The 26,534-nt window shown below is 48.4% G+C and overlaps 2 protein-coding genes and 1 pseudogene across 3 annotated transcripts in view; 1 reads left to right on the top strand and 2 right to left on the bottom strand.

Moving 5' to 3' along the window:
- Window positions 1-7,114: 7,114 nt before the first annotated feature.
- On the bottom strand, window positions 7,115-8,116 carry LOC132591617 (oocyte zinc finger protein XlCOF6-like; annotated as a pseudogene).
- Window positions 8,117-11,429: 3,313 nt separating this feature from the next.
- LOC132591782 (uncharacterized) lies at window positions 11,430-13,758 on the top strand. The gene is made up of 3 exons (XM_060272206.1): window positions 11,430-11,597; window positions 12,238-12,592; window positions 13,183-13,758. Exons 1-3 carry the CDS (start codon window positions 11,430-11,432, stop codon window positions 13,386-13,388), a joined length of 729 nt encoding a protein of 242 aa, XP_060128189.1. The 3' UTR covers window positions 13,389-13,758.
- A 10,258-nt stretch (window positions 13,759-24,016) lies between these two features.
- Window positions 24,017-26,534, bottom strand: part of LOC118081223 (oocyte zinc finger protein XlCOF6-like) — a 33,353-nt gene continuing 30,835 nt past the window's right edge. The window contains exon 4 of one of the 2 annotated variants that reach the window (XM_060271130.1): window positions 24,017-26,032. In XM_060271130.1, coding sequence (XP_060127113.1) covers window positions 24,041-26,032 — 1,992 coding nt within the window. In that variant the 3' untranslated portion in view covers window positions 24,017-24,040. Of the gene's footprint in view, window positions 26,208-26,534 lie in introns of both variants that reach the window. The other variant, XM_035107576.2, reaches the window with a different exon arrangement.

Raw genomic sequence — 26,534 nt, 5'->3', positions numbered from 1 at the left:
AGATTCCTCTCCTGCAGGGGGTTGGACTAGATGCCCCCGGGGTACCTTCCAACTCTCCAGCTCTATGATTCTATGACGGGGAGGAAATGGGACAATGCACAAGAGTTCTATGAATTCCTGGAGGAGACTGCTATCGATGGATATTAGCCAGGATGGCTATACTCTGCCTCCACAGATGGGGGCGGCAACGCTTTTGAATATCAGTTGCTGGAAACCCAGGGAGAGAAGAGGGTTCTGGGGCTCATGTTCGGCTCCCTAGGTCTCCCATAGTCGCATAGTCTATTCACATAGCGCCTCGCTCTTGAGCTTGGATCCTGCTTTTCGGCTTCTTCCTGGAGGCACCTGGCCAGCCAGGGATTGTGGCTGCACATCCTGTCCACGCTGCTGCCTGCCCCCTGCCCAGGAAGCAAATGCCACAGCAGTTGTTTGTTTGCCCCTCCGGTTCCCTTGGCAAAATCTCTTCACTGCTCAATGGCAACAAATGGCAATCTGTGGAGATTGGAGAACCCGACTGCGGTTTGCTCCGATTCAGCTGTAAAGAGGGGAGAAGTGGAGGAGCCAAGTGTGGACGAGCCCCGAGTGTCTCACGCCAGCAGGATGTCCTCTGGGGAAAGATGCTCTCCAAAAAGAATCCCGCTTGTCTTCCACTGGGTGACCAGCAGATCCAAAGAGATCTCAGCAGCCGGAAGATAGAAGATTGCACAGCAGGCTGGGCCTTGTCTGTTGGCCTCTGTGATGTTCCTGCTCAAGGCTTGGCTCCAGGAAGGACGCCTCTCCCAAACCCCCCCCCCCCTCTGTGGTGTCATTTACCTTCTGGAGACTCTTGCAAGGGGGAGAGAAAGAGCTGAACAACTCCTTCAACTTGCATTAATTTATTTTAATGAGGCACAGAAATAAGGTACAACATAGGGAGAGGCGGGAAACCACCAGATAAAGATACCAGAAAAGAATGAATCCTTCCTTGAGGATGTTAAGGCATGATCCAGGCAACACAGCCAAATCATGATGGAGGTCTGGCCAGGCTGACTGGGTCACATCCTGACCTTGCATGTCCTGAAACACACCCCTCCCCTGTGGATTGTTCTCCCTGCCAGAAGACATGCAGTCATGCACACTGCATTTGGAGGGGGGTCTCTGCCCATTTTCTTCCTCTTCCCCCCCTCACTCACTCCACTCTCAGGAAGAGCAGGACAGGGGGGGGGCTGTTTCTCTCCTCTGGTCCCACAGATTGGGGTTCCATGGGTGGATCCTGTGGGATAATGGTTTGGTGCTTCACACAACCCACAGCTGGCCTTGAAGATCAGAAGAGTAGGGAAGGGCTCCCCCCTGCCCCTTCATTCTGGGGATTAGTAGAGTGGGGGGGAGGGGCTGATACAGGCAAGCCAGCCCCAAAGTGGGGTGTCCCACCCCCGCCCAATTTGCACTGCAAGATCATCCTTTGAGAAGACATCGGAAGGCAGCCCTTTATCAGGAGGTTTATTATGCTTGATGTTTTTGTTCATGGTTTTAGATTACCTGTAAGCTGTCTACAGTGGCTGGGAAAACCCAGCCAGATGTACTGTATACTGCTGCTGCTTCTACTAATAGTAATAATCATTTTTTATTTATACCCCGCCCTCCCCAGCCAAGGCCGGGCTCAGAGCGGCTAACACTAGATATAAAACAACTGATTAAAATACAACTTAACAACAAGACTAAATACGTTAAAATTAAAAATGCAGCCTCATATGGAAGGAAAGGGAAAATGGGGGAGGGGATCAGGTTGGCTCCAGGCCAAATGTCAGCTGGATCAACTCTGTCTTACAGGCCCTGCGGAAAGAAATCAGGTCCCGCAGGGCCCTGGTCTCAGGAGACAGAGCATTCTGCCGGGTCGGGGCCAGTGCTGAGAAGGCCCTGCTTCTAGTTGAGGCTAAACTGATTTCCTTCGGGCTTGGGACCTCTAAGGTGTTACTATTTATGGACTTGAAGGTCCTCCACGGGGCATACTGGGAGAGATGATCCCATAAGTACGAGGGTCATGGGCCGTAAAGGGCTTTAAAGGTCAAGACCAGCACCTTAAATCTGACCCTGTACTCCACCGGGAGCCAGACAAGCTGGAAAAGCACTGGGTGAATATGCTCCCATGGCAGGGACCCCGTGAGGAGCCTCGCTGCAGCATTCTGCACCTGCTGGAGCATAGCTGCCAAGTACCCCGTATTCCCCGGGAAACCCCCCGTTTTCCCTTACCATTTCTGAGGACTATCCCTGCCTCCAGGTTTGGTCCTGACCAGAAGGATACTGGAATCAGCAAGGGAAACCCACATGACCTGAAAGTGTTGCTGTGCAATGCCAGGTCAATGATCCATAAGACCACTGCCAACCACGACTTGATTGTGGATGGAGGATTTGACCTGGCATGTGTGACTGAGACTTGGTTGGATGATGCAGATGGACCTGTCCTTGCCGCTGCTTGTCCACCAGGTTTCTCTTACGCGTAGCAACCCAGGCCATCTGGGCGGGGAGGGGGGGTTGCAGTGATTTTTAGGAAGTCCTTAGTTTGCACCCGGCGTCCTATTGGAAAGAGCGAGTTTTCTGAGTGCATGTTTTGGAAGTTGGGCAATATGGGCAGCACAGGATTCCTTTTGGTGTACCGACCTCCCCGCTGCACCAAGGATTCCCTGCCCAAGCTGCTTCAGGTCGTGGCGGATGTCCTCCTGGAGACACCTAGCTTGGTTGTCTTAGGGGATTTCAACATCCATGCCGCCACGACCTTACAAGGGGCCGCTCGGGACTTCGTGGAAAGCATGGCCTCCATGGGGCTGTCCCTGAATAAGTTTGGCCCAACTCTTTTTTTATATATATATATAATTTTTATTAGATTTTAACAAGAAATACAAGAAAAAAGAGAAAGGCACAAAAAAAAGAAAGATACATAAAAAAACGACAAAAAAACAAAAAAAAACAAAAAAACAAAAACAGATTCAGACTTCCTCATTTCCCCTTCTTGAGTTCTTATTGTTAAAAATAGTTCTCGCATTTTCCCATTCTAACTTCACATTCTTTTTTCTAAATTTCAACTTTTTCATCTTTTTCATTGCTATTATCCATTCTCCTTGTACTTTAACCTCTTTTCTCTTAACATCCTCTCTCCAAAATTATTTTTATCTAATCCCTAGTCTCTTTCCCTTACCCAAAAATATATAAGATTCACATCCTAATTTATTACCCATTTACTTCCACCCACACAACAAAGTTCCCACCCCCCCTTCCCTGGAATCGAAGTCTCCAGATGAATCAGCCAGGTTCTTCATACAATCCTTAATACATTCCGAGATCAGACCATATTATTTCAGACAATACCAAATAATCCAAGACCTCTCAACCCACCCCTAGTCTGTCCCATACCAACTTTTGCCGAACTCTTGCCCCCCTCTTCTGTAATCGCATCACTTTGTATCTTTGCACCTTTTCATCCTCTTTCTGCCCCCCAACTGTTTGTGTCCTCCCCTCTCTCACCGGGGCGCTGATTTTCCCAACCTCTTTTTTGGGGTGCTTTTTTGCTTTTACCCTCTCCTGTTTCACTTCTCTCACCAGTGAAACAGTGTTTTCTCCTACTTTCCCTCCCTGTTCCACCCCTCCCACCAGTAGAACAGTGTTCTTTTCAGGAAATAAATCCATTGGTTCAGCATATTGTCCTTCAGTATTATCTTTCTCCTCTTCTATGTTTTTTACATACGTCACTCCAGCACAGTCCTGGTCTTCCAATCTTTTTTCTTCTCCCTTCTCCTGCTCTTCTATATCTGTTGGATCCTGTGTTTTACAGTCAAAAACAAATGTCTCGACAGTCTCTTCTCTCAGAAAGTTTACATCAAGCTTGGAGATGCTCACTTGCTTAGTAAGATCCAAAATTGTTGCCAATATTAAGTCCCACTGTGTGACTTCCTGTCCACTCTCTGGAACCTTCTCTCCTATTCCTTTGTCTAAAACCTCCTCCATCTTTGTACAGACTGGCCGTGGAGTTGAAATTTTAGTCCAGTATATATGAAAAGTGAGCAAATATGCAAAAAGCCAAGAATCCAGTCCCACTTGGTCAGAATCTCTCTCTTTACTCCTTCTTTTCCTCAGATTCAATACTGAGCAGCCTCAAGGCAAAACAAGTCCTCTTTCACTGTTTACAGCTCTCAGTTTCTCACATTCAGCCAGACACATTCCTTTGTATTGTGACGTTAATCAGCAAACTGCCTGATCTTTCCTTTGACCCGACTCCAGGCTCACAGGGGGCTTTTCTCATGCTGAATCTCAGTCTTTTGCAGAGATAAATACACCGCTTACTTTTTCCTTTACTCTGCCTCAGGAAAAAGCTCTTTTTACAGCATTTCTGGGTTTTCTAGCTTGCTGCGATCTTTAGTTACTCAATCGGGGGGAGATGACTTCCCTTTTTAATCTCCGCCTCCCACTGCCAAATTCTTGTTTCAAATTGATTGGTTTCAACTTACTTCGTCCAGATCGTAACTTTTTCAGGAAGAATCCACCGCCTGCAGGTTGGAGGCTCGGAGCTTCGCTTCTTGGAGGTAACGATGGTATGCCTAAAATGGCTCCCGCGACTGCCACTCGGCTGGCTCTCAGGGGCTCTTGCGGGCTTCCTGGGCAGCTGAGGAGTCGCTTCTGGAGCTCCGCCAGGCAAAATTTTGCCCCCTGGACGCTCAACCAGGGGTATTTACGGGGATCCGCGTGCCCCCGCGGATTTCCCCCCCCCTCCGCGATGCCAGAAACCTCGCAGCGCGAGGTTTCTGCGCCTCCATTTTCCAGCGCGGCAGACCGGAAGTGAGTTTGGCCCGACTCATAGCCGCGGACACGCCTTAGACCTGGTGTTTACCTCTATGGATGTTGGGGATCTGACACTAAGTAAAAGCGAAACAAAAGAAGTGCCATGGTTAGATCACTTCCTGGTGCAACTGGACTTCTCCGTGACCCTTCCCCTCTGCAGGGAGGTGGGACCGATTCGGATGGTCTGCCCCCGTTACTTAATGGATCCAATTGGCTTCCAGAGAGTGGTAGGGGACGTTTTATCCCTTGCTGATGGCCTTTCAGCTGATTCCCTGGTGGCCCGCTGGAATGCGGAGTTAACCAGCGCTATTGACTGTCTGGCTCCGAAGCGCCCTCTCCGATTGCATGGAGCCCGGACAGCCCCGTGGTTTTCCCTGGGGCTAAGGGCGATGAAACAGTCGCTGAGACAGCTAGAGCGCCGGTGGCGGAAAACTCGTTCTGAATCAGACCGCCGGACACGGGCTAGAGCTCAACTTCGAGCCTACCAAGTGGCAGTAGCAACGGCGAAGAGGACCTTCTTTGCTGTTTCCATTCCATCTGCAGAAAACAGCAGCAGGAGACTGTTCCAGGTGGTTCGGAATCTGTCAGAAACACCTTCGTCATCGGGGCTTGGTAAGGACCCCAAGATCTCCTGCAATGCTTTTGCAAAGTTTTTTGCAGATAAAGTCGCTCAGATTCAGAAAGAGGTAGACTCCACCATGGGAGCAGGGCCGGGCTGGGGTGGTGCTCTGGCACTCTGGAGTGTCAGAGTGATGGAATCTTTTGAAAATATGAAGTGGTTTATAAATGCTTTTAAGACTGCCCAGACACTGAGGTCCAGCGCCGAGGGCCTTCTGGCGGTTCCCTCACTGCGAGAAGCAAAGCTACAGGGAACCAGGCAGAGGGCCTTCTCGGTAGTGGCACCTGCCCTGTGGAACGCCCTCCCATCAGAGGTCAGAGAGATAAACAACTACCTGACATTTAGAAAATACCTAAAGGCAGCCCTGTTTTGCGAAGTTTTTAATCTGTGATATTTGATGTATTTTAATGTTTGTTGGAAGCCGCCCAGGGTGGCAGGGGAAGCCCAGCCAGATGGGCGGGGTATAAATAATAATTTTATTATTATTATTATTATTATTATTATTATTATTATTATTATTTTCCCGGCGGTCTCCCATTTGAGCTCCTCTCCCGTAAATCTCCCTTAAATCCGCTCCTGCCGGCAGCCATTTTTCTGGTGCCAGTTTGCCCATCTATGGGCACCAGAAAATGGCCGTCGCTGGTGCTGGAATTACCTTGTACGCATGCCGGGCGGCCATCTTAGGGGTGGCCACATGGCGGCCATTTCCAATTCTCTTTCACAAAGACCAAAAACCAGCTTTCCCTCATCTCATCATCACTCATCCCCACCACTCCAGATTCACACACATTAAGCCAGGCATCCTCAAACTCAGCCCTCTACATGTTTTGGGACTACAACGTCCATCATCCCTAGCTAACAGGTCCAGTGGTTACGGATGATGGGAGTTGTACTCGCAAAACAGCTGGAGGGCCAAGTTTGGGATGCCTGCATTAAGTCTTCCATTATGCTTACTATTGGAAGATGCTATCTTCATTTCAATACATTAAAGACTTAAACTTTGACTGAAACTCTTTCTATATTGCTGAAATTTACATGATTTCTCTCTTGTCTGAGCTTGTTGATGTCTTCTAGGTTTTATACTATCAGTGAACTTCTTTGCACACTGCATACATTGAAATGGTCTCTGCCCTTCGACAGTCTATTGATATATTCTAAGTGCTCCACTTGGACTAAAACTCTTTCCACTCTCCATGTGAATCCGCTGATGAACTGTGCACAAAAGGAACACTCCAGACTCACACACTCCCCCTCCCTATCTAACAGTCCATTAAATATTATATTATGCTTACTATTGTGAAATGTTACCTTCATTACTTTAAATGTTATATACAAAAGCTCACATATGCTGCATGCATTTAAGATTCATTTCCTGTTATTGATGTGAGAGAAACTGTCAACTCGGAGATAAACAGGTTCTACACTCTAAAAAGCGTTCCATAATAACCAAAGCAGAATCCACACTCCTTCTATTTAAACCATTTCACTTCGAGTTAAATGATGGCTTGTAGTTCCCACACTTACAGCTCTTACCCCTCAGAGTCCTTTTGATGGTTTGTAAGACTTCTACTTCAACTGAGCCTCTCTCCACTTCCCTAACACTTATGGTTTATCCCCTGTATGAGTTTATTGATGTTCTGCAAGAACTCCACTCTGACTGAAGCTCTTTCCACACTCCATGCATTGAAATCATTTATCCCCCGTGTGAGTCCGTTGATGTTTTCTAAGGCTTCCACTGTGACTGAAGCTCTTTCCACACTCCATGCACTTAAATGGTTTCTCTCATGTGTGAGTCCATTGATGAATTCTAAGGTTTCGACTAGTAGTGAAACTCTTTCCACAGTCCATGCATTTAAATGGTTTCTCCCCCGTGTGAGTCCGTTGGTGAATTATAAGCTGTCCAATGCAACTTAAGATCTTTCCACACTCCGTGCATTTAAGTGGTTTCTCTCCTGTGTGAGTCCGTTGATGAATTCTAAGTGTTCTACCCAAAGTGAAGCTCTTTCCACACTCCATGCATTCAAATGGTTTCTCCCCTGTGTGAGTCCGTTGGTGGTTTCTAAGGTCACCACTCTGACTGAAGCTTTTTCCACACTCCATGCATTTAAATGGTTTTTCTCCTGTGTGAGTCAGATGATGCAAATTCAGTTTTTCACTCCTACTGAAACACTTTCCACATTCCATGCATTTAAATGGCTTTTCCCCAGTGTGGGTCTGTTGATGAATTTTAAGGTTTCCACTCTGACTGAAGCTCTTTCCACATTCCATGCATTTAAAGGGTTTCTGCCCTGTGTGAATCCGTTGATGGTTTCTAAGTTGTTGGCTGTCATTGAAGTTCTTTCCACACTCCATACATTCATATGGTTTCTCCCCCGTGTGAATCCGTTGATGGTTTCTAAGTTGTCGACTGTCATTGAAGCTCTTTCCACACTCCATACATTCAAATGGTTTCTCCCCTGTGTGAATCCGTTGATGAGTTCTAAGGTTTCCACTCCTAGTGAAGCATGTTCCACACTCCATGCATTTAAATGGTTTCTCCCCCGTGTGAGTCCGTTGATGGTTTCTAAGTTCTCCACTCTGGCTGAAGCTCTTTCCACACTCCATACATTCAAATGGTTTCTCCCCCGTGTGAATCCGTTGATGAGTTCTAAGGCCTCCACTCCTACTGAAGCTCTTTCCACACGCCATGCATTTAAAGGGTTTCTCCCCCGTGTGAATCCGTTGATGAGTTCTAAGGCCTCCACTCCTACTGAAGCTCTTTCCACACTCCATGCATTCAAATGGTTTTCCCCCAGTGTATGTTTGTTGATGGTTTCTTAGTGTTCCACTGTCATTTAAGCACTTCCGACATTCCATATTTTCAAATTATTACTCCTTTCTCTTTCCACACTCCATGCATTTAAATGGTTTCTTCGTTATTCACATTGAAATAGCCCCCCAGAATTCTGACTGCCTTCTCCATTGTCTGCTTTGGAGGGTGAAGAGGGGAGGAAATCCTGATTGTTTTCTACAAAGAGAAGAAAGGAATATTACACACATGAATTAGCACCTGCTATAATTTTAACATTTCGCACATTCTCTCCTGTCCTCCATATGTTCCAAATTTTTGGGAAATGGGAATGAAATAATGTCAAATAATGGTCATGCATCATTCAACCTTTCATAATCCCTAATCATCGTTAACGAAGTAGCATTATTTTAGAATACGGTTGAACTGTGGTATTTACTATTTAAATAAAGAGGTTTCTGACAGGAAAGGGAGCTGCTCTATGTCCATGAACCTGTCCACTATCAATCAGGTTCCTAAGCTCACCATGAAGTTCTTCATCTTCTGCACAACAATCCTCCACCCCTTGGGCCACATTTTGTCCCCTTTGACCTCTAGATCTTTATTAGTCACCTGCACAGTCCCTTTGGCCTCAGGAGGTGCATATTGACCATTTTGGGAGACCCATATATAAGTCTAGTGACAAGGCTTGGTGCCTGTAGTCAGCTGAAGGAGTGCTCAGGTAGGAGAATATTCTTTGGGTTGGACCTCCATCTGTCAGCCTTGCATTGCATGTAGAGAGTTGGAGATGCAGAAGGAAAGCAGCTTACTGTAATTCGTTCCAGAGGTCCGTTCTTTACCTGAAACCATTCTTAACCTGAGGTACCACTTTAGCTAAAGGGGCCTCCCAATGCCGCCACCACCACACGATTTCTGTTCTCATCCTGAGGTACTACTTCTGGGTTAGCGGAGTCTGTAACCCAAAGTGTTTATAACCCGATGTGTTTGTAACCCGAGGTACCACTGTATTGAAAATCCTAAGCCTACCGGCTCAAGTGAAAAGGATTTAGCCAAGATTAGAGCATGGAAGCTGAAGAATCCATGATTGACTGCAATAAATGATGCTTCTCAAATCTTAAAGGACACTAATTATGCGTCTAAACAGATTGCAAAGGCCAGAGTCACACCCATAAAAAATTGTGCTTTAATTGTAACAAAGAAGGCCACACTGCAAGGAACTGTAACATTTGGGAATGGAAAATATAATTTGACAAAGAATGGTGAAGTGTATGTTGAAGCCAATCTAATAAATGACATACATGAGGTTGATCTTTCAGAGAATCAGTCTGCTAAGCTGTCATGGTCAAACCAGAAAGATGTGGCGGAACTGGAGCTGTTGCATAGAAGGCTGGGACACCGGGACACCAACGCCATTCAGGATCTACAGAAAAGAGAACTTGCAAGGGGACTACAGGTGACAAAGAGCAACACAGCACCAACAAAGTGCCTAAGCTGCGTTACTCAGAAAGCTGTAAAGCCTTCATCTCCTCCTTGCACAGAGCAGAGAAGCACCAAAGTGCTTGAAATAGTCTGCAGTGACTTGACAGAGTCTACAGTGGACCTATGAATGTTCCCTCACTAGGGAAGAAGAGGTACATACTAATATTTCTTGGTGATTTATCGAAGTATCGTGTTGCATATTTCATCAAGAGTGAGACAGTGGACATGTTCCAGAAATACCTTGCAATGGTGAAGAACTACGGTAGTTCCAGAGAACTCCAGCTATGCTGATGAAAAGACAATGGGGGTGAGTACTGCTCACGAGAGATGCGAAGGAGGGAATAGATCATGTAACCACAATTTACTACACCCCAAAACAAAACCCCATAGCTAAGAGAATGCTTAGGTCAGGGGTCCCCAGACTACGGCCCGCGGGCCAGATGCGGCCCAATTGGCCTCCCAATCCGGCCCACAACGACCCCCGCCGCCCGCTGCTGCCGCGCGCTCTTACGGCGCAAAGCGCAGCGGCGCTCTTCCAGGTCGAAAAAAAGTGCCAAAAATCGTTTGTGTGCATGCATATGGGCCTCTCCCAACCTAGAAGAGGTCATTTCCGGTGCACTTCCGGGTCAGGGGAGGCCCATACGCATGCGCACAAACGATTTCCGGTGCTTTTTCCAACCTGGAAGTGCGCCACCGCGCCAGTAAGGCGCACTCCCCCGCCTTCCGGCCCGCCACGCAATCGGGGACCCCTGGTTTAGGTCTATCATGGAGACGACTAGATGAGTGTTAAAAGATGCATCCCTACCCCAGAAGCTGTGGGCGGATGCAGCAAGTCCTGCAGTATATCTCTAGAACAGATGGTCAACCAAGGGAGCTAAATGCACACCTTTTGAACTTTGGCATGGGAGAATTCCCCACCTGGCGCACATTCGTGTATTTGGAAGTCTATGCTACTCCCACGTTCCAAAAGAACATAGACACAAGCTTGACTCCAGAGCGCAAGCAGGTATCCTTGTGAAATACGCATCTGGAGGAAAAGGATACAGAATAATGGACTTGTTGTTTAGTCATTTAGTCGTGTCCGACTCTTCGTGCCCCATGGACCAGAGCACGCCAGGCACTCCTGTCTTCCACTGCCTCCCGCAGTTTGGTCAAACTCATGTTCGTAGCTTCGAGAACACTGTCCAACCATCTCGTCCTCTGTCGTCCCCTTCTCCTTGTGCCCTCCATTTCCCCCCAACATCTGCGTCTTTTCCAGGGAGTCTTCTCTCTTCATGAGGTGGCCTAAGTATTAGAGTCTCAGCTTCAGGATCTGTCCTTCCAATGAGCACTAAGGGCTGATTTCTTCCTTTTCTCGCAGAAAATCAAATCAGCAACTCTGTCCGGAGTTTCACTTTTGGAAATATGGCACCTCTAATGTATCTTATCTACCTGTGTTTAATTGCTTTTTCACAACTGTCTTTCCTATGATGCTTTTATCTGTGTCCATTTTATCCGTCAGCCCCCTTCAAAAGTACCTGGGTTTGGAATGAGGCCACTTTACCCTCCCAGCGGCTGCCTGTTGGTGGTTTTATGTTGCATTTTTTCCATGTTGTTAAAAGGGGCATCGTTGTGAATATTAGAACTGTGGGGGGGAGCAGGGGGGATATTTATTGAACTCCCCCCCTGCTGCCGGCCTGTGTAGGCAGCACTGAGCAGGACCAATCCCTCGCTAACCCTTGCCTCTCCTCGCTGGACATGGCCCCGGAGAACGCCTCTCCCTCCTCCCCGGAGGACGTGGCCCCACCCCCTGGCATTGGGGGAACCTTCGTCCGGGGCCACCGGCGCTCGGCATCCTGTGGGTCGGCCTACCCCATGGCCCTCCCCTCGGACAGTGGACTCCCCTCGGACTGCCGCATCATCCGCGTCAGCATGGCTCTGCACAACGACACCCTCTACAAGAGCAGATTTTAGCTGGTCTGGATGGCCTCGGGGGGGGGGGGGGTTCCTTCCTGCCCTGCAGCTCTATGATTCCCCAACTGGGCACCTGCCAGCTGTTTGCGCTATGACGTGGGACCAGGTTATCTGTGATGTGGCCTGGCCCCACCCTCACCCGCTCAGTTCCTTCGATTGCAGGGGGGTGGGCTGCATGACACTTGGGGGTCCTTCCAACTAATTTGATGTGATTCTGTGATTGGCTGAACTGGCCCATTTGCAGGGGCCATGTAACACCCGTTCTGCACCTGTAATAAAATGGATTTTCTGGTGTGGCAGCTCCTGACTAGAACTGCCTGCTGAGTGACACCAAGCAGATACCATAGAATCATAGAATCGGAAGGGACCCCAAGAGTCATCTAGTCTAGCCCCCTGCAATGCAGGAAATCTCAGCTAAAGCACCCCCGACAGATGGGCGCCCAAGCTTTGCTGTGATCTTACTAGCGCCTCCTAAAAACTTTTTTTATGTTTATATAAATATATACGCGATATATTTATGTTTTCTACCCAGAAAACGTAGAACGTTGGTGTGTTTTAATCTGTTTTTGGTTTGCTTTTTGTTTCATTTAAGGTTTTACATACCGGTAGCTATTTTCACACTGTTTTACCAGTAACTTCATTATTTTTCAAAACCACTTTGTTTTGTTACAATCCAGCAGCCTATAAATTTTATGAAATAAACTCCCAATCAGACCCAGTCCAAAAACTCCCAAGGGGCACCCTTTGGGCGAAGGCTGAAAAACCTGTTTCTTCTCTCTCTTTTCTCTCTCTCTCTCTCTCTCCCTGTGCTATTGCTGCCTGCCCTCTGCAGGTCACGAGCCAAGACAAGGCACCGGTTGTGATTGGAAAGGCGCTGGAGAAGCACAACCAGGATCGGGTCCTGGCCCCCAACTATGAACTGGTGCAGCTCCTGCCAGAAGGCAGAGGTGAGGGTTGGACTAGATGAGCTCTGGAGGTCCCTTCCAGCTCTACAATTCTGTTGCAAGCATTTACACCACTGGTTTTAACTGCTGCCTGCGGGATTCTGCAGTGTGTCTAAATTGCTTTTAGGTTACAATTACCTTTCTGGCACTTCTCCAGCAGCTTAGAAATGTTTTGTTAAAAAATATTTTTCCAACGCAGCAGCACAGAGGACGATGCCTTTTAAACATTTTCCCTGCCTCAAGGCTGCCCAATGGACTTCAATGTCTTTATTGTCCTCCCCTTGTTTGTCAGACGATTCTAATCCTGTCATCTTCTGATGTTGACAAAGTGGCAAAAATCTTCCGGCTTTCTATTTGGGTTTTTCAGAAAATGGCAGCTCAGGTTCTGCAAAGCAACAGAGGTCTGGGAAAGCAATGCTAATAGAGGAGGGTTTATTTTAGAGACAGAAAATGAGCTGCGCCCCTAAGAATCGCTGGTTCTGGCTTTGGGCGTGCCGTTTCCTTTTCCACCAGGGAACTCCAAAGACGGGCAGTTCCTCTCCTTCTTCCACCTTGACCCCTTCTTGCCCTCTGTCTTCCTACCACCCCTGCAGAGCTGGCCTTCCCCACCACAGCGAACGTCTTCTACACGATGAGCAGCACCTGCCTGGACTTCATGCTGCGACCCAAGCGCCCGCGGGAGAAGCCGCCCCCTCCACCGCCCCCGCCTAAGCCGACGGCGCCCAAGGGGGTGGAAATCAGCGCCACCTTCCCAAAGATCAAGGCCACCGGGCGGAAGATAGCCAGGGCCCTCTTTTGAGTTGGGCGGCAGGAGGACAGAGCGGTGCCTCGGTTTCCACTCGCTCAGGGCTGACGGCCCACGCTGCCCTTGAGACTGTGGACATTATAGGGTTGCCAGAGGGCAAAGCGGCGTCAGAAGTGGCCAAATGTTGGCAGAGCTGCATTGGCAGGCCCCATGGCCCGTCCTGGCTGGCGCAGAACCCTGGTTTTCCAGAGTCTTTGAGGAACTCGATGCCCTTAACTGCTTGGACCCAGGGAAAGGGAAACCAGAGGACAGGACCCGATCCGACGGATGCAAACGACAAGAAAAGAGATTCTGGCTAAACGTTAGGAAGAACTTCCCGTTTGATGTGGGACCAGAGGTGGCAGAGTCACCTTCATTTTTTAAGCACAGCTTGCCTGTCTATCTGGGATCCTTTAGCTGTGATTCCACCATCTCAAGGGGCTGGACTAGATGACCCCTGGTAATGTAATCATTACCAAAACTCACCCCCTTCATGGATCAATGCCTTGTCGTGGCAAAGGGGCTTGAATAACTCAGAGAAGCTATGAGCTATGCCATGCAGGGCCACCCAAGATGGACAGGTCATAGTGGAGAATTTTGACTAAACGTGATCCACCTGGAGAAAGAACTGGCAAGCCACTCCAGTATCCCTGCCAAGAAAACTCCATGGACAAAGACAACAGGCATATAAAAGTTATGACGCTGGAAGATGAGCCCCTCAGCTCGGAAGGCGTCCAACATGCTACTGAGGAAGAGCGGAGGACAAGTACAAGTAGATTCAGAGCTGATGAAGCGGCTGGGCCAAAGCCGAAAGGTCGCTCAGTTGCAGATATGCCTGGAAGCGAAAGGAAAGTCCGATGCTGTAAAGAAAAATATTGCATAGGAACCTGGAATGTAAGAACCATGGGTGGAGGTAAGCTGGATGTGGTAAAAAATGAGATGGCAAGAATAAATATTGACATCCTGGGCATCAGTGAACTAAAATGGAAGGGAATGGGCGAATTCAGTTCGGATGACTATCATATCTACTACTGTGGCCAAGAATCCCGTAGAAGAAATGGAGTGGCCCTCATAGTCAACAAAAGAGTGGCAAAAGCTGTAATGGGATGCAATCTCAAAAATGACAGAATGATCTCGATACGAATCCAAGGAAGACCTTTTAACATCACAGTAATCCAAGTTTATGCACCAACTGAAGAAAGGTGCTGAAGAAAGTGAAATTGACCAATTCTATGAAGAATTACAACACCTTCTAGAAATGACACCAAAGAAGGATGTTCTTCTCATCACAGGGGATTGGAATGCTAAAGTAGGGAATCAAGAGATAAAAGGAACAACTGGCAAGTTTGGCCTTGGAGTTCAAAATGAAGCAGGGCAAAGGCTAATAGAGTTCTGTCAAGAGAACAAGCTGGTCATCACAAACACTCTTTTCCAACAACACAAGAGACGACTCTACACATGGATCTCACCAAATGGGCAGCATCGAAATCAGATTGATTATATTCTCTGCAGCCAAAGAAGGAGAAGCTCTATACAGTCAGCAAAAACAAGACCTGGAGCTGACTGTGACTCAGATCACCAGCTTCTTATAGCAAAATTCCAGCTTAAACTGAAGAAAGTAGGAAAAACCACTGGGCCAGTAAGATACAATCTAAATCAAATCCCTTATGAATACACAGTGGAAGTGAGGAACAGGTTTAAGGATTTAGATTTGGTGGACAGAGTGCCTGAAGAACTATGGATGGAGGCTCGTAACATTATACAGGAGGCAGCAACAAAAACCATCCCAATTAAAAGGAAATGCAAGAATGCAAAGTGGCTGTCCAATGAGGCCTTACAAATAGCGGGAGAGAGAAGGCAAGCAAAATGTGAGGGAGATAGTGAAAGATACAAGAAATTGAATGCAGACTTCCAAAAAACAGCAAGGAGAGACAAGAGGACCTTCTTAAATGAGCAATGCAAAGAAATAAGAGGAAAACAACAGAATGGGGGAAACCAGAGATCTGTTCAAGAAAATTGGAGATATGAAAGGAACATTTAATAAAAAAGATTACCATAATAAAGGACAAAAATGGAAAGGACCTAACAGAAGCAGAAGACATCAAGAAGAGGTGGCAAGAATACACAGAGGAATTATACCAGAAAGATATGGAGGTCTCGTACACCCCAGGTAGTGTGGTTGCTGACCTTGAGCCAGACATCCTGGAGAGTGAAGTCAAATGGGTCTTAGAAAGCACTGCTAATAACAAGGCCAGTGGAAGTGATGATATTCCAGCTGAACTATTTAAAATTTTAAAAGATGATGCTGTTAAGGTGCTACACTCAATATGCCAGCAAGTTTGGAAAACTCAGCAGTGGCCAGAGGATTGGAGAAGATCAGTCTACACCCCAATTCCAAAGAAGGGCAGTGCCAAAGAATGCTCCAACTACCGCACAATTGCGCTCATTTCACACGCTAGCAAGGTTATGCATAAAATTCTACAAGGCAGGGTTAGGCAGTATGTGGACCGAGAACTCCCAGAAGTACAAGCTGGATTTCGAAGAGGCAAAGGAACCAGAGACTAAATAGCAAACATGCGCTGGATTATGGAGAAAGCTAGAGAGTTCCAGAAAAACGTCTACTTCTGCTTCATTGGCTATGCAGAAGCCTTTGACTGTGTCGACCACAGCAAACTATGGCAAGTTCTTAAAGACATGGGAGTGCTTGATCACCTCATCTGTCTCCTGAGAAATCTCTATGTGGGACAAGAAGCTACAGTTAGAATATGAATGATAGAATAACTGATTTGGTTCAAAATTGGGAAAGGAGTACGACAAGGTTGTATATTGTCTCCCTGCTTATTTAACTTCTATGCAGAATTCATCATGCGAAAGGCTGGACTGGATGAATCCCAAACTGGAATTAAGATTGCCGGAAGAAATATCAACAACCTCAGATATGCTGATGACACAACCTTGATGGCAGAAAGTGAGGAGGAATTAAAGAACCTTTTAATGAGAGTGCAAAATATGGTCTGAAGCTCAACATCAAAAAAACTAAGATCATGGCCACTGGTCCCATCACCTCCTGGCAAATAGAAGGGGAAGAAATGGAGGCAGTGAGAGATTTTACTTTTCTGGGCTCCTTGATCACTGCAGATGGTGACAGCAGTCACGAAATTAAAAGACGCCTGCTTCTTGGGAGAAAAGCAATGACAAACCGAGACAGCATCTTAAAAAGCAGACATCACCTTGCCGACAAAAGCCCATCTGGTTAAAGCTATGGTTTTCCCAGTAGTGATGTATGGAAGTGAGAGCTGGACCATAAAGAAGGCTGATCGCCGAAGAATTGATGCTTTTGAATTATGGTGCTGGAGGAGACTCTTGAGAGTCCTATGGACTGCAAGAAGATCAAACCTATCCATTCTGAAGGAAATCAGCTCCGAGTGCTCAGTGGAAGGACAGATCCTGAAGCTGAGGCTCCAATACTTTGGCCACCTCATGAGAAGACTCCCTGGAAAAGACCCTGATGTTGGGAAAGATGGAGGGCAAAAGGAGAAGGGGACTACAGAGGACGAGATGGTTGGACAGTGTTGTCGAAGCTACGAACCTGAGTCTGACCAAACTGCGGGAGGCAGTGGAAGACAGGAGTGCCTGGCGTGCTCTGGTCCATGGGGTCACAAAGAGTCGGACAAGACTAAACGACTAAACAACAAGAAAAGGACTAGGACAGGAATTCAGATAAAACAAATAAAAGAGGGGTGGTACTATATATGAATTCCAAACTGGACTGTAAAACAAATCATTTAAGGTGAAAAATTATTGCAGTGAAAGTGAAGGTGGAAGGAGAAAAAAAAATATTATTCGTAGCACCTAATGAGGGAGAAAATTTCTTCTCACCATTGGAGGAAAGAACACCAAAGAATCTCAAAAGAGCGCAAACTACCAAATACTTTGTTGATATTTGTCACAGACGCGGTAGCGGCTACTCTAGAGTAACGACTCCTCAAAGCGTTGTCTTTTCATGGTTTTATTTAGTGCTGATTATTTACAGTGCAGAACAGTGCTATATACATGTTGTCAGTTAGGGGTCAGAACCTCCGAATGGAGGTTCGTGCGTTTTCTTCCAGCAAAGTAGTCTAGGAATACTGAATCTCCGCCCCCGTCGTTTCCTGCGCAATTCCGGGATCGGCGGGATCGGCCTTCTTCCCTTGCCTCCCACTTCCCTTCCCACACTGGGCATGAGCTCCGCTACCTTGCCTGAGCCTCGGTCACCACTTCCTGAGTCTCCACTGGAGATATCTCCCTCCCCACTAGCACAAGGCTGGGAGATGAGCTGGTACTTAAGATGGGAGGGACTTGCCTGTAGCTTCTGTCCCTCACATCCAGCCCCCTCCAGGCTCCCCTCCCCCCCTTCCTGAGGGCTCAGAGAGAGCCGGGGATGACTGGAAACCAATAAAGTCCGTGGCATCTGAGCTGGTAGGGGTGAAAATTCCCCCCCCAATCCTGGGAATGCCCCCCTTCTCCCTGAGAGGACGGAAAGCCCAAAAAGTCCGTGGCGTCAGAGCTGGTGGGGGTGAAAATCTGTCCCCAGTCCTCTACTGACTCCGACGTTCCAGCCTCCTGGTAAAACCATACCTCCTCTTCTGGCTCCTCAAAACCCCCTTCCCATCTCCATGGGGAGCTGCTCTCGGATGCCCCTCCTGAGGGTCCTTCCCCCTCCCCTTCCCTGTCCCTGTGCCAGGGCTTGTGAGGGAAGAGAGCGTGGAACTCTTCCACTAAGAATTCCTCCTGTATCTCCATGGCCGGCACCCACTCATTTTGGGACGGCATAGTGTCTTCCCACGCCAGGAGATACTCCAGCCCTCTCTCCCCCCACCTGGAATCCAGAATTTTCGTGGCCTCATTGAGTTGCTGCGGGCCTCCCCGTTCCTCCCCACCCTCTGTGGGCTGGTTGCTGTCTGTGAACCTGGTGCTTTCCTTATAGGGCGACAGCAACGACCTATGGAACACTGGGTGTACCCTCATGGATTCCGGTAACTCCAGCCTGAAAGCTACCGGATTGACCTGCTGCATGACCTTAAAGGGTCCCAGACGTCTGGGCGCTAACTTCTTGCACCTCCCCCTGGTGGGAAGCCCCTCTGAGGACAGCCACACCCTGTCGCCCACCCTGATGACCTCCCCGGGTTTCCGATGGCGATCCGCCCCCTCCTTGTACACCGCCTTGGCCCTTTCCAAGTGTTCTCTGAGTTGCTGATGCACGAGTCTCCAGTTCCTCTGCCCAATCCTCTGCTGCGGGACCCTCCTCCTCCTCCTCCCATTCCCTCCCCGGGAACGATCTGAGGTCCCGCCCGTAGTTGACCTTGAAGGGCGACACCCCTGTGGAGACGTGCACTGCATTGTTGTAGGCGAACTCCGCCAGTGGCAGGCGATCCACCCAATCTGTTTGTCGCTGGCTGACATAACACCTCAGGTACTGCTGAAGAATAGCGTTGGCCCGCTCTGCCTGTCCGTTGGTCTGCGGGTGTCTTGCCGTGGAAAGGCTGACCTCCACCTGTAGGAGGTTCATGAGTCTGCGCCAGAACCTGGAAACAAATTGGCGCCCCCTATCGGATATAACCCTCAAGGGCAATCCGTGCAACCGAAAAACGTGGTCTACAAACAGTTTGGCCGTCTCTTCCACCGAGACAGCCCTCGCACAGGGTATGAAGTGGCACATCTTGTATGGGTATGAAGTGGCACACTGCCGTCTTGCCCCTGGAGGAAGGTAGGTCGGTGATGAAGTCCATGGAGAGGACTTCCCACGGCTTGTGGGGGGTGGGCAGGGGTTCCAGCAACCCTGCCGGCGCTGCTCTGACCACTTTGGCCCTCTGGCAGGTCTTACAGCCTCTCACATAGTCCTGAATGTCCTCCCTGATTCCCTCACCCCCGGTCACCAAAGGTGTCTCATGACTAAGTGCGTGGTTTTGTCCCTACCAAAATGGCTGGCCGTCGGGTTGTCGTGCATCTGCTTGAGGACCTTACGTCTGAGCTGGGTGGTGGGCAGGTACAGGGCTCCCTTATAAAAGAGTAACCCCCTACGTTCCTCAAAGTCCTTCGCTTGCCCCCTCCCCCCTAGCAGGTCTCGGAAGATGCGTGTGGCGAACTCATCCCCTGCTGTCAGGGCTGTGAGTTCTGCCTCACTTACTACTGCTGCCCCACATGTCCATGCCGATGGGGGGGAAATGTGCCGGGGTGCTGGTGGCAACTCCTCCTCCGTGTACTCTGGCTTGCGGGAGAGGGCATCCGCCCTGACATTCTGCTCTCCCGGTATGTAGTGGATGGAGAAGTTGAAGTGCGAGAAGAACTCCGCCCCCCGTATCTGCCGCTGGTTGAGCACCCTGGCCGTTCTCCAGAACTCCAGGTTCTTATGGTCCGTGCACACCTGGATGGGGTGCTTGGCTCCCACCAGGAAGTGGCGCCAGTGTTTAAACGCAGCATGTATTGCCAAAAGTTCTTTGTCGAAGACCGTGTAGTTGCGCTCGGGCTGGGTCAGCTTCCTGGAGAAAAAGGCACAGGGTCTCCACTCTGTTGGCATCCAGTTGCAGTAGGATCGCGCCCACAGCCCTGTCAGAAGCGTCCGTCTCGACGCGCAGGGGTGCATCCTGCACCACGTGGAACAAGTTCTGGTCTGAGGCGAACACTCTCTTGAGGCCCTCGAACGCTGCTTGCGCCTCCGGTGTCCACCTGAATTTCTGCTTGCCTCTCAAGCAGTCTGTGATGGGAGCCGCGATGCGGGAGAAGTTCTTGATGAACTTCCTGTAGAAGTTGGCAAAACCCAGTAGGCGTTGGGCATCCTTGCGAGTCCTGGGGCTGTGCCAGTCCAGGACAGCCTGCACCTTGTCCTTGTCCATCGCTAGCCCCTTGTCTGACAGCTTGTAGCCCAGGAAGTCTACCTCCTTGGTGTGAAACCTGCACTTCTCTAGTTTCACATATAGGTGGTGCTCCTTCAGGCGCTGCAACACCTCCCTGACATCCTTCACATGCTGCACGGGGTCATTTGAATAAATAAGAATGTCATCTAAAAAGACCAAGCAGTTCTTGAAGAGGAGGGACCCCAGGACGTGCTGCATGAAGGCCTGGAAGCAAGCTGAGCCCCCTTGCAATCCAAAGGGCATCACCAAATATTCAAAAGAGCCCAGAGGCGTGAACATCGTGGTCTTCCACTCATCGCCTTCTCTGATCCTTATCAAGTTGTACGCCCCCCGCAGGTTGAGCTTGGTGAAGATCTTGCCCCTGCGTGCCGCTGTCAGCAGATCGTCCACTCTGGGCATTGGGAAGGCCACTGGTTCTGTCACACTGTTCAGCCTTCTGAAGTCCACCACCAGGCAGCGCTGTGACATGTCCTTTTTGTCCACCCAGAAGACTGGGCTGCCCCCTGCTGCCTTGCTTTCTCGTATGAACCCCCTCTTGAGGTTCTTGTCGATGAACGCACGCAGATCCTCCAGTTCCTGATCCGACATGGAGTACAGCTTCGTTGGGGGTAGCGTGGCCCCTGGCACCAGGTTGATCTGACAGTCAAAGGACCTGTGCGGGGGCAGGTGGTCGGACTCTGCTTCGCTGAAGACCTCCTGCAGGTCCCAATACGGTTTGGGGATCGCCTCCCCCCCTTTGACGTGCATGGTGGCCACCGTGGCTATCGGTGGCCCCTCCCCTTGTTGGCGCTGCATGCCATGTTCCAGACAAAAGTCCGACCCAAACGTGAGGCATCTCTGGTGCCAACTGATGGACGGGTCGTGGCGTGCCAGCCAGCTCATTCCCAGCACGATTGGGGGGGGGTCTGAGATGGTGGTGACATTGAATGCCAGCGTCTCTGAGTGCCTTCCCATCATCATTCTCATGGGGGGGGGGTCTGGTGGGTGATGGCCCCTCCCAGCAACTCCCTGCCGTCAATGGTGGAGACGTGCAGGGGAAAGTCCAGCTGCAGAAGTTGGATCTGATGTGCTTCTGCAAATTCCCTCGAAAAAAAGTTGGCAGATGCTCTGCTGTCAATTAGACCTAAAACTCTCAGGGGGTACCCATTTGGGAGTGTTAGAGTCACTTCTAGAACCACCCCTGCTCTGGGGGGGGGGCTGGCGTTGCTCCGTTGTGCACGGGTGGGAGGGTTGGGGCTGTCGTTCGTTGACTGCGCCTGGCTGCTGCCCCTGGTCTCCTGCAGCCAGGCTGTCTCGTTTCCCTGCGTCTGCGCGGACTCAGTTGGGGAGGGCACGACCGTTCCCGCCCTCCCTTGCCATTCTCTGCGGTGGGGGCAGCTTCTGACGAGGTGGCTAGGGGAGTTGCAGAGGAAGCAGTTCCCGCCCCTTCCCTCTTTGCGTTTTGCCGCCGCTGGGGTTTGAAAAGCCCCCGCGCGCGCTCCATCAATTTGCATGGGTTCCGGATCTGTGACGGCCCTGGGCGGGGCTTGGGGTGGGGGCTGATAATGCTGTCTCTCCTGCGAGCGTGGGAACCAAGGTCGAGCTGCGCACGTCGCCTGTTTATCGTTCCACCTGGATTCTTGTCTCACCCCCACCGCTAATGCTGCTTTACTCAATTCATCCATGTTCCGTGGCTTTGCCCCCCTCGAGAGTTCATCCTTCACGTCCACGTGCAACCCCAGGTAGAAAGCAGATTGCACTGGGTCACTATGCAGATCCCACCCCAGTTTGTGAACCAGCATGGTAAACTTCGCCCAGTATTCTCGGACCGTCATTTTCCCCTGCGTCAAATTGTGAAGCTCCTCCTTAGTAGCCTGCATCTCACTGTCGCTAGCATACATTGCTTTTAAGGCTTCTAAGAATTGTTTTACATTCTTCATGCATTGATTTTTTGACGCGATTAACGGCCTGACCCATTCTCTTGCGCCTCCCGTCAAATGTTCCACGATATACGAGACTCTGTGCGCATCATCCGGAAACTCCGCGTCATGCAGTTCCAGCGCATAATTAATCTCAGTCTCAAATCCTAAGTACTCTTTGGGGTCTCCGTTAAACTTTGTCACTAGGGCTTGCCCCCTCCTTATTTGTAGCATCTGTGGCTGGGGCATCCACCCACCTCTCGCTGCCTTCTCCGCATCCAATTTGTTTTGCAGCTCTGCCACCATGACCCTCAGCTGCCTCTCGGTTTCGTCTTTCGCTCTCACCTGCTCCACTAGTTTCTGTAGCTCCTCCTGCGTTCTGCGAGATTCCTCTTTGACAGCATTCAACTGCTGCTGGGCTTGCGCTGCCAGGTTCTGCAAATCCTGCTGCGCTTTCTCCGCCTCCTGCCGCCATCGTTCCGTCTCTTGCGCGCTCATCGCGGCAACTCCAAAGTAGCCAAAAAGATTCAGAGGTTGCTGTCACAGGCGCGGTAGCGGCTACTCTAGAGTAACGACTCCTCCAAGCATTGTCTTTTCATCCTTTTATTTGGTGCTGATTATTTACAGTGCAGAACAGTGCTATGTACATGTTGTCAGCTAGGAGTCCGCGCGTTTTCTTCCAGCAAAGTAGTCTTGGGATACTGAATCTCCGCCCCCGTCGTTTCCTGCGCAATTCCGGGGTCGGCGGGATCGGCCTTCTTCCCTTGCCTCCCACTTCCCTTCCCACACTGGGCATGGGCTCCGCTACCTTGCCTGAGCCTCAGTCACCACTTCCTGAGTCTCCACTGGAGATATCTCCCTCCCCACTAGCACTAGCGCTGGGAGACGAGCTGGTACTTAAGATGGGAGGGACTTGCCTGTAGCTTCTGTCCCTCACAATATGGTTACAACAATGGATCTACTAGATCAGGGTTCAGCAAACTTTTTCAGCAGGGGGCTAGTCCACTGTCTCTCGGACCTTGTGAAAAACTTTCTAAGATCTATAAAGTGAAAAACTTTCTAAGATCTATAAAAAACGATCTAATATATGCTGGAAATGTAAAAAAGAGATTGGTACTTTCCCAATATATATGGTGGGGATGTAAAATAACAAGGAGTTTCCAGAGTGAAGTATATGGAAAAACAAAGAAAATACTAAAAATTCCTGTGAACAAAAAACCAGAAATATTTTAGTTGAGTTTAATACCAGATAACACAGAAATACGTAAGAAAAATATACTCCTGTATGCTACGGCAGCGGCCAGATTGCTAATTGCAAAAAAATGGAAAGGGGAACAAACTTATAGAGTTTGTGGAGATGGCCAAAATAACAGTAAATATCAGAGGTCGTGCTAACCAGGAAATAACTAAAGAATGGGAAGGATTGAAGGAATATATGGGGAAGTACTGCTCAGGAATGGATATGCTATAAATAAATATGTTAAAAAATACACAGGAAAAGAAGTAAAGAGAAATCAATAACAACAGAAATAGTTAACAAATAATAATAATAAAAGAAAAAGTAACACAACTGAAAAAGGAAACAGAAACGGATAAAATTTAAGGATTGATACCACACATGGGGGAGGGCGAGACACGAGGAGGGTGGTGGGAGGGGGAAAAAGAGGCTTTAGGGGGAAATAAGGGGTATTAGGGATATATTTTGGGGGATGTAAATCTGATGGGTTGTAATTTGATGTAATTTGTAATGTGATTGTAATTTGATTGTATACTTTGTAATGTGATTTGGTTTGAAGATTTAATTTTTTGATGTGATGGTGTATGAAGATATTTGAAATAAAATAAAAATTATCAAAAAATTTATCTGTTCACTTCCCTAGCACTTATATGGTTTCTCCCCTGTATGAGTTTGTTGATGTTTTCTAAAGTCTCCACTCCGACTGAAGCTCTTTCCACACTCCATACATTTAAATGGTTTCTCCCCTGTGTGAGTTCGATGATGCTTTCTAAGGTTTCCACTTATAGTGAAGCTCTTTCCACACTCCATGCATTTAAATGGTTTCTCTCCTGTGTGAGTCCGTTGATGTTTTCTAAGGTCTCCACTCTGACTGAAGCTCTTTCCACACTCCATACATTCAAATGGTTTCTCCCCTGTGTGAGTCCGTTGATGAATTCTTAGTGTTGCACTACAAGTGAAGCTCTTTCCACACTCCATGCATTTAAATGGTTTCTCCCCTGTGTGAGTCCGTTGATGAATTCTTAGTGTTGCACTACAAGTGAAGCTCCTTCCACACTCCATGCATTGAAATGGTTTCTCCCCCGTGTGAGTCAGATGATGGTTTCTAAGGTGTCCACTCCGACTGAAGATCTTTCCACACTCCATACATTTAAATGGTTTCTCCCCTCTGTGCGTTCGATTATGCTTTCTAAGGTTTCCACTTGTAGTGAAGCTCTTTCCACACTCCATGCATTTAAATGCTTTCTCTCCTGTGTGAGTCCGTTGATGGTTTCTAAGGTTTCCACTTGTAGTGAAGCTCTTTCCACACTCCATACATTTAAATGGTTTCTCCCCCGTGTGAGTCCGTTTATGTATTCTTAGTGTTGCACTACAAGTGAAGCTCCTTCGACACTCCATGCATTGAAATGGTTTCTCCCCCGTGTGAGTCCGATGATGGTTTCTAAGGTGTCCACTCTGACTGAAGCTCTTCCCACATTCCATACATTTAAATGGTTTCTCCCCCGTGTGAGTCCGTTTATGTATTCTTAGTGTTACATTACAAGTGAAGCTCCTTCCACACTCTATGCACTGAAATGGTTTATCCCCCGTATGAGTCCGTTGATGTTTTTGAAGTGTTCCACTGTCAATAAAGCTCTTTCCACACTCCATGCATTTAAATGGTTTCTCCCCCGTGTGAGTCCGTTGATGAATTCTAAGGTGTCCACTCTCCCTGAAGCTGTTCCCACACTCCATGCATTTAAATGGTTTCTCCCCCGTGTGAGTCCGTTGATGACTTCTAAGGTGTCCTTTCCGACTGAAGCTCTTTCCACACTCCACACATTTAAATGGTTTCTCCCCTGTGTGAGTCCGTTGATGAATTCTAAGGGATCCATTCTGACTGAAGCTCTTTCCACACTCCATGCATTGAAATGGTTTCTCCCCCATGTGAGTCCATTGATGTTTTCGAAGTGTTCCACTGTCAATAAAGCTATTTCCACACTCCATGCATTTAAATGGTTTCTCCCCCGTGTGAGTCCGTTGATGAATTCTAAGGTGTCCACTCTCACTGAAGCTCTTTCCACACTCCATGCATTTAAATGGTTTCTCCCCCGTGTGAGTCCGTTGATGAATTCTAAGGTGTCCACTCCCACTGAAGCTCTTTCCACACTCCATGCATTGAAATGGTTTCTCCCCCGTGTGAGTCCGTTGATGAATTCTAAGGTGTCCATTCTCACTGAAGCTCTTTCCACACTCCATGCATTGAAATGGTTTCTCCCCCGTGTGAGTCCGTTGATGAATTCTAAGATGTCCACTCTGACTGAAGCTCTTTCCACACTCCATACATTTATTTGGTTTTTCCCCTGTGTGAATTCGATGGTGCATTCTAAGTGTTCCACGATCAGTGAAGCTTTTTCCACACTCCATACATTTATATGGTTTCTCCCCCGTGTGAGTCCGTTTATGTATTCTTAGTGTTGCACTACAAGTGAAGCTCCTTCCACACTCCATGCATTGAAATGGTTTCTCCCCCGTGTGACTCCCTTGATGAATTCTTAGTGTTCCACTCTGACTGAAGCTCTTCCCACACTCCATACATTTAAATGGTTTCTCCCCTGTGTGAGTCCGTTGATGACTTCTAAGGTGTCCACTCTCACTGAAGCTCTTCCCACACTCCATACTTTCAAATTGTTTATCCTCTCTCTTTTCACAATCCTTGTTTTTAAATGGTTTCTTCGTTATTCTCATTGGACATGGCCCAACAGAATTTTGACTTCCTTCTTCGTTTTTTTTTGATGGGGGGGGGGAGAGAGAAAATCCTTTTTTTCTAGGAAGAGAACAAAGGAATATTACACACATCAATTAACACCTTCTCTTATTTTAACATCTCGTACATTCTCTCCTGTCCTCCATATGTTCCAAATTTTTAGGAAAGGCAAATGAAATAATGTTAAATAATGGCCATGCATCATCAACCTTTCCTAATGCTTAATCATCATTAATGAATCAGCATTATCTTAGAATACGGTTGAACTGTGGGGTTTACTTTTTATAAAAAGTGGTTTCTCACAGGACAGGGAGCTGCTGTATGTCCATGAACCTGCTCACTATTGAGCAGGGTCCTAAGTTCTTCGTCCTCTGCACAATAATCCTC

Source organism: Zootoca vivipara, chromosome 2 (assembly GCF_963506605.1).
Source record: "Zootoca vivipara chromosome 2, rZooViv1.1, whole genome shotgun sequence".
NCBI lineage: Eukaryota > Metazoa > Chordata > Lepidosauria > Squamata > Lacertidae > Zootoca > Zootoca vivipara.
Note: the sequence above shows the minus strand (reverse complement) of the source record. Positions and strands in the feature narration are given on the sequence as shown.

Bases quoted from the DNA above. Each gene is read 5' to 3' on its own strand.
- LOC132591782 (XM_060272206.1), top strand. From the start codon at position 11,430: ATGGCCCCGGAGAACGCCTCTCCCTCCTCCCCGGAGGACGTGGCCCCA. The intron at 11,598-12,237 runs GTCAGCATGGCT...GTTTCATTTAAG, and splicing joins CGGACTGCCGCATCATCCGC to GTTTTACATACCGGTAGCTA. The intron at 12,593-13,182 runs GTGAGGGTTGGA...CCACCCCTGCAG, and splicing joins GCTCCTGCCAGAAGGCAGAG to AGCTGGCCTTCCCCACCACA.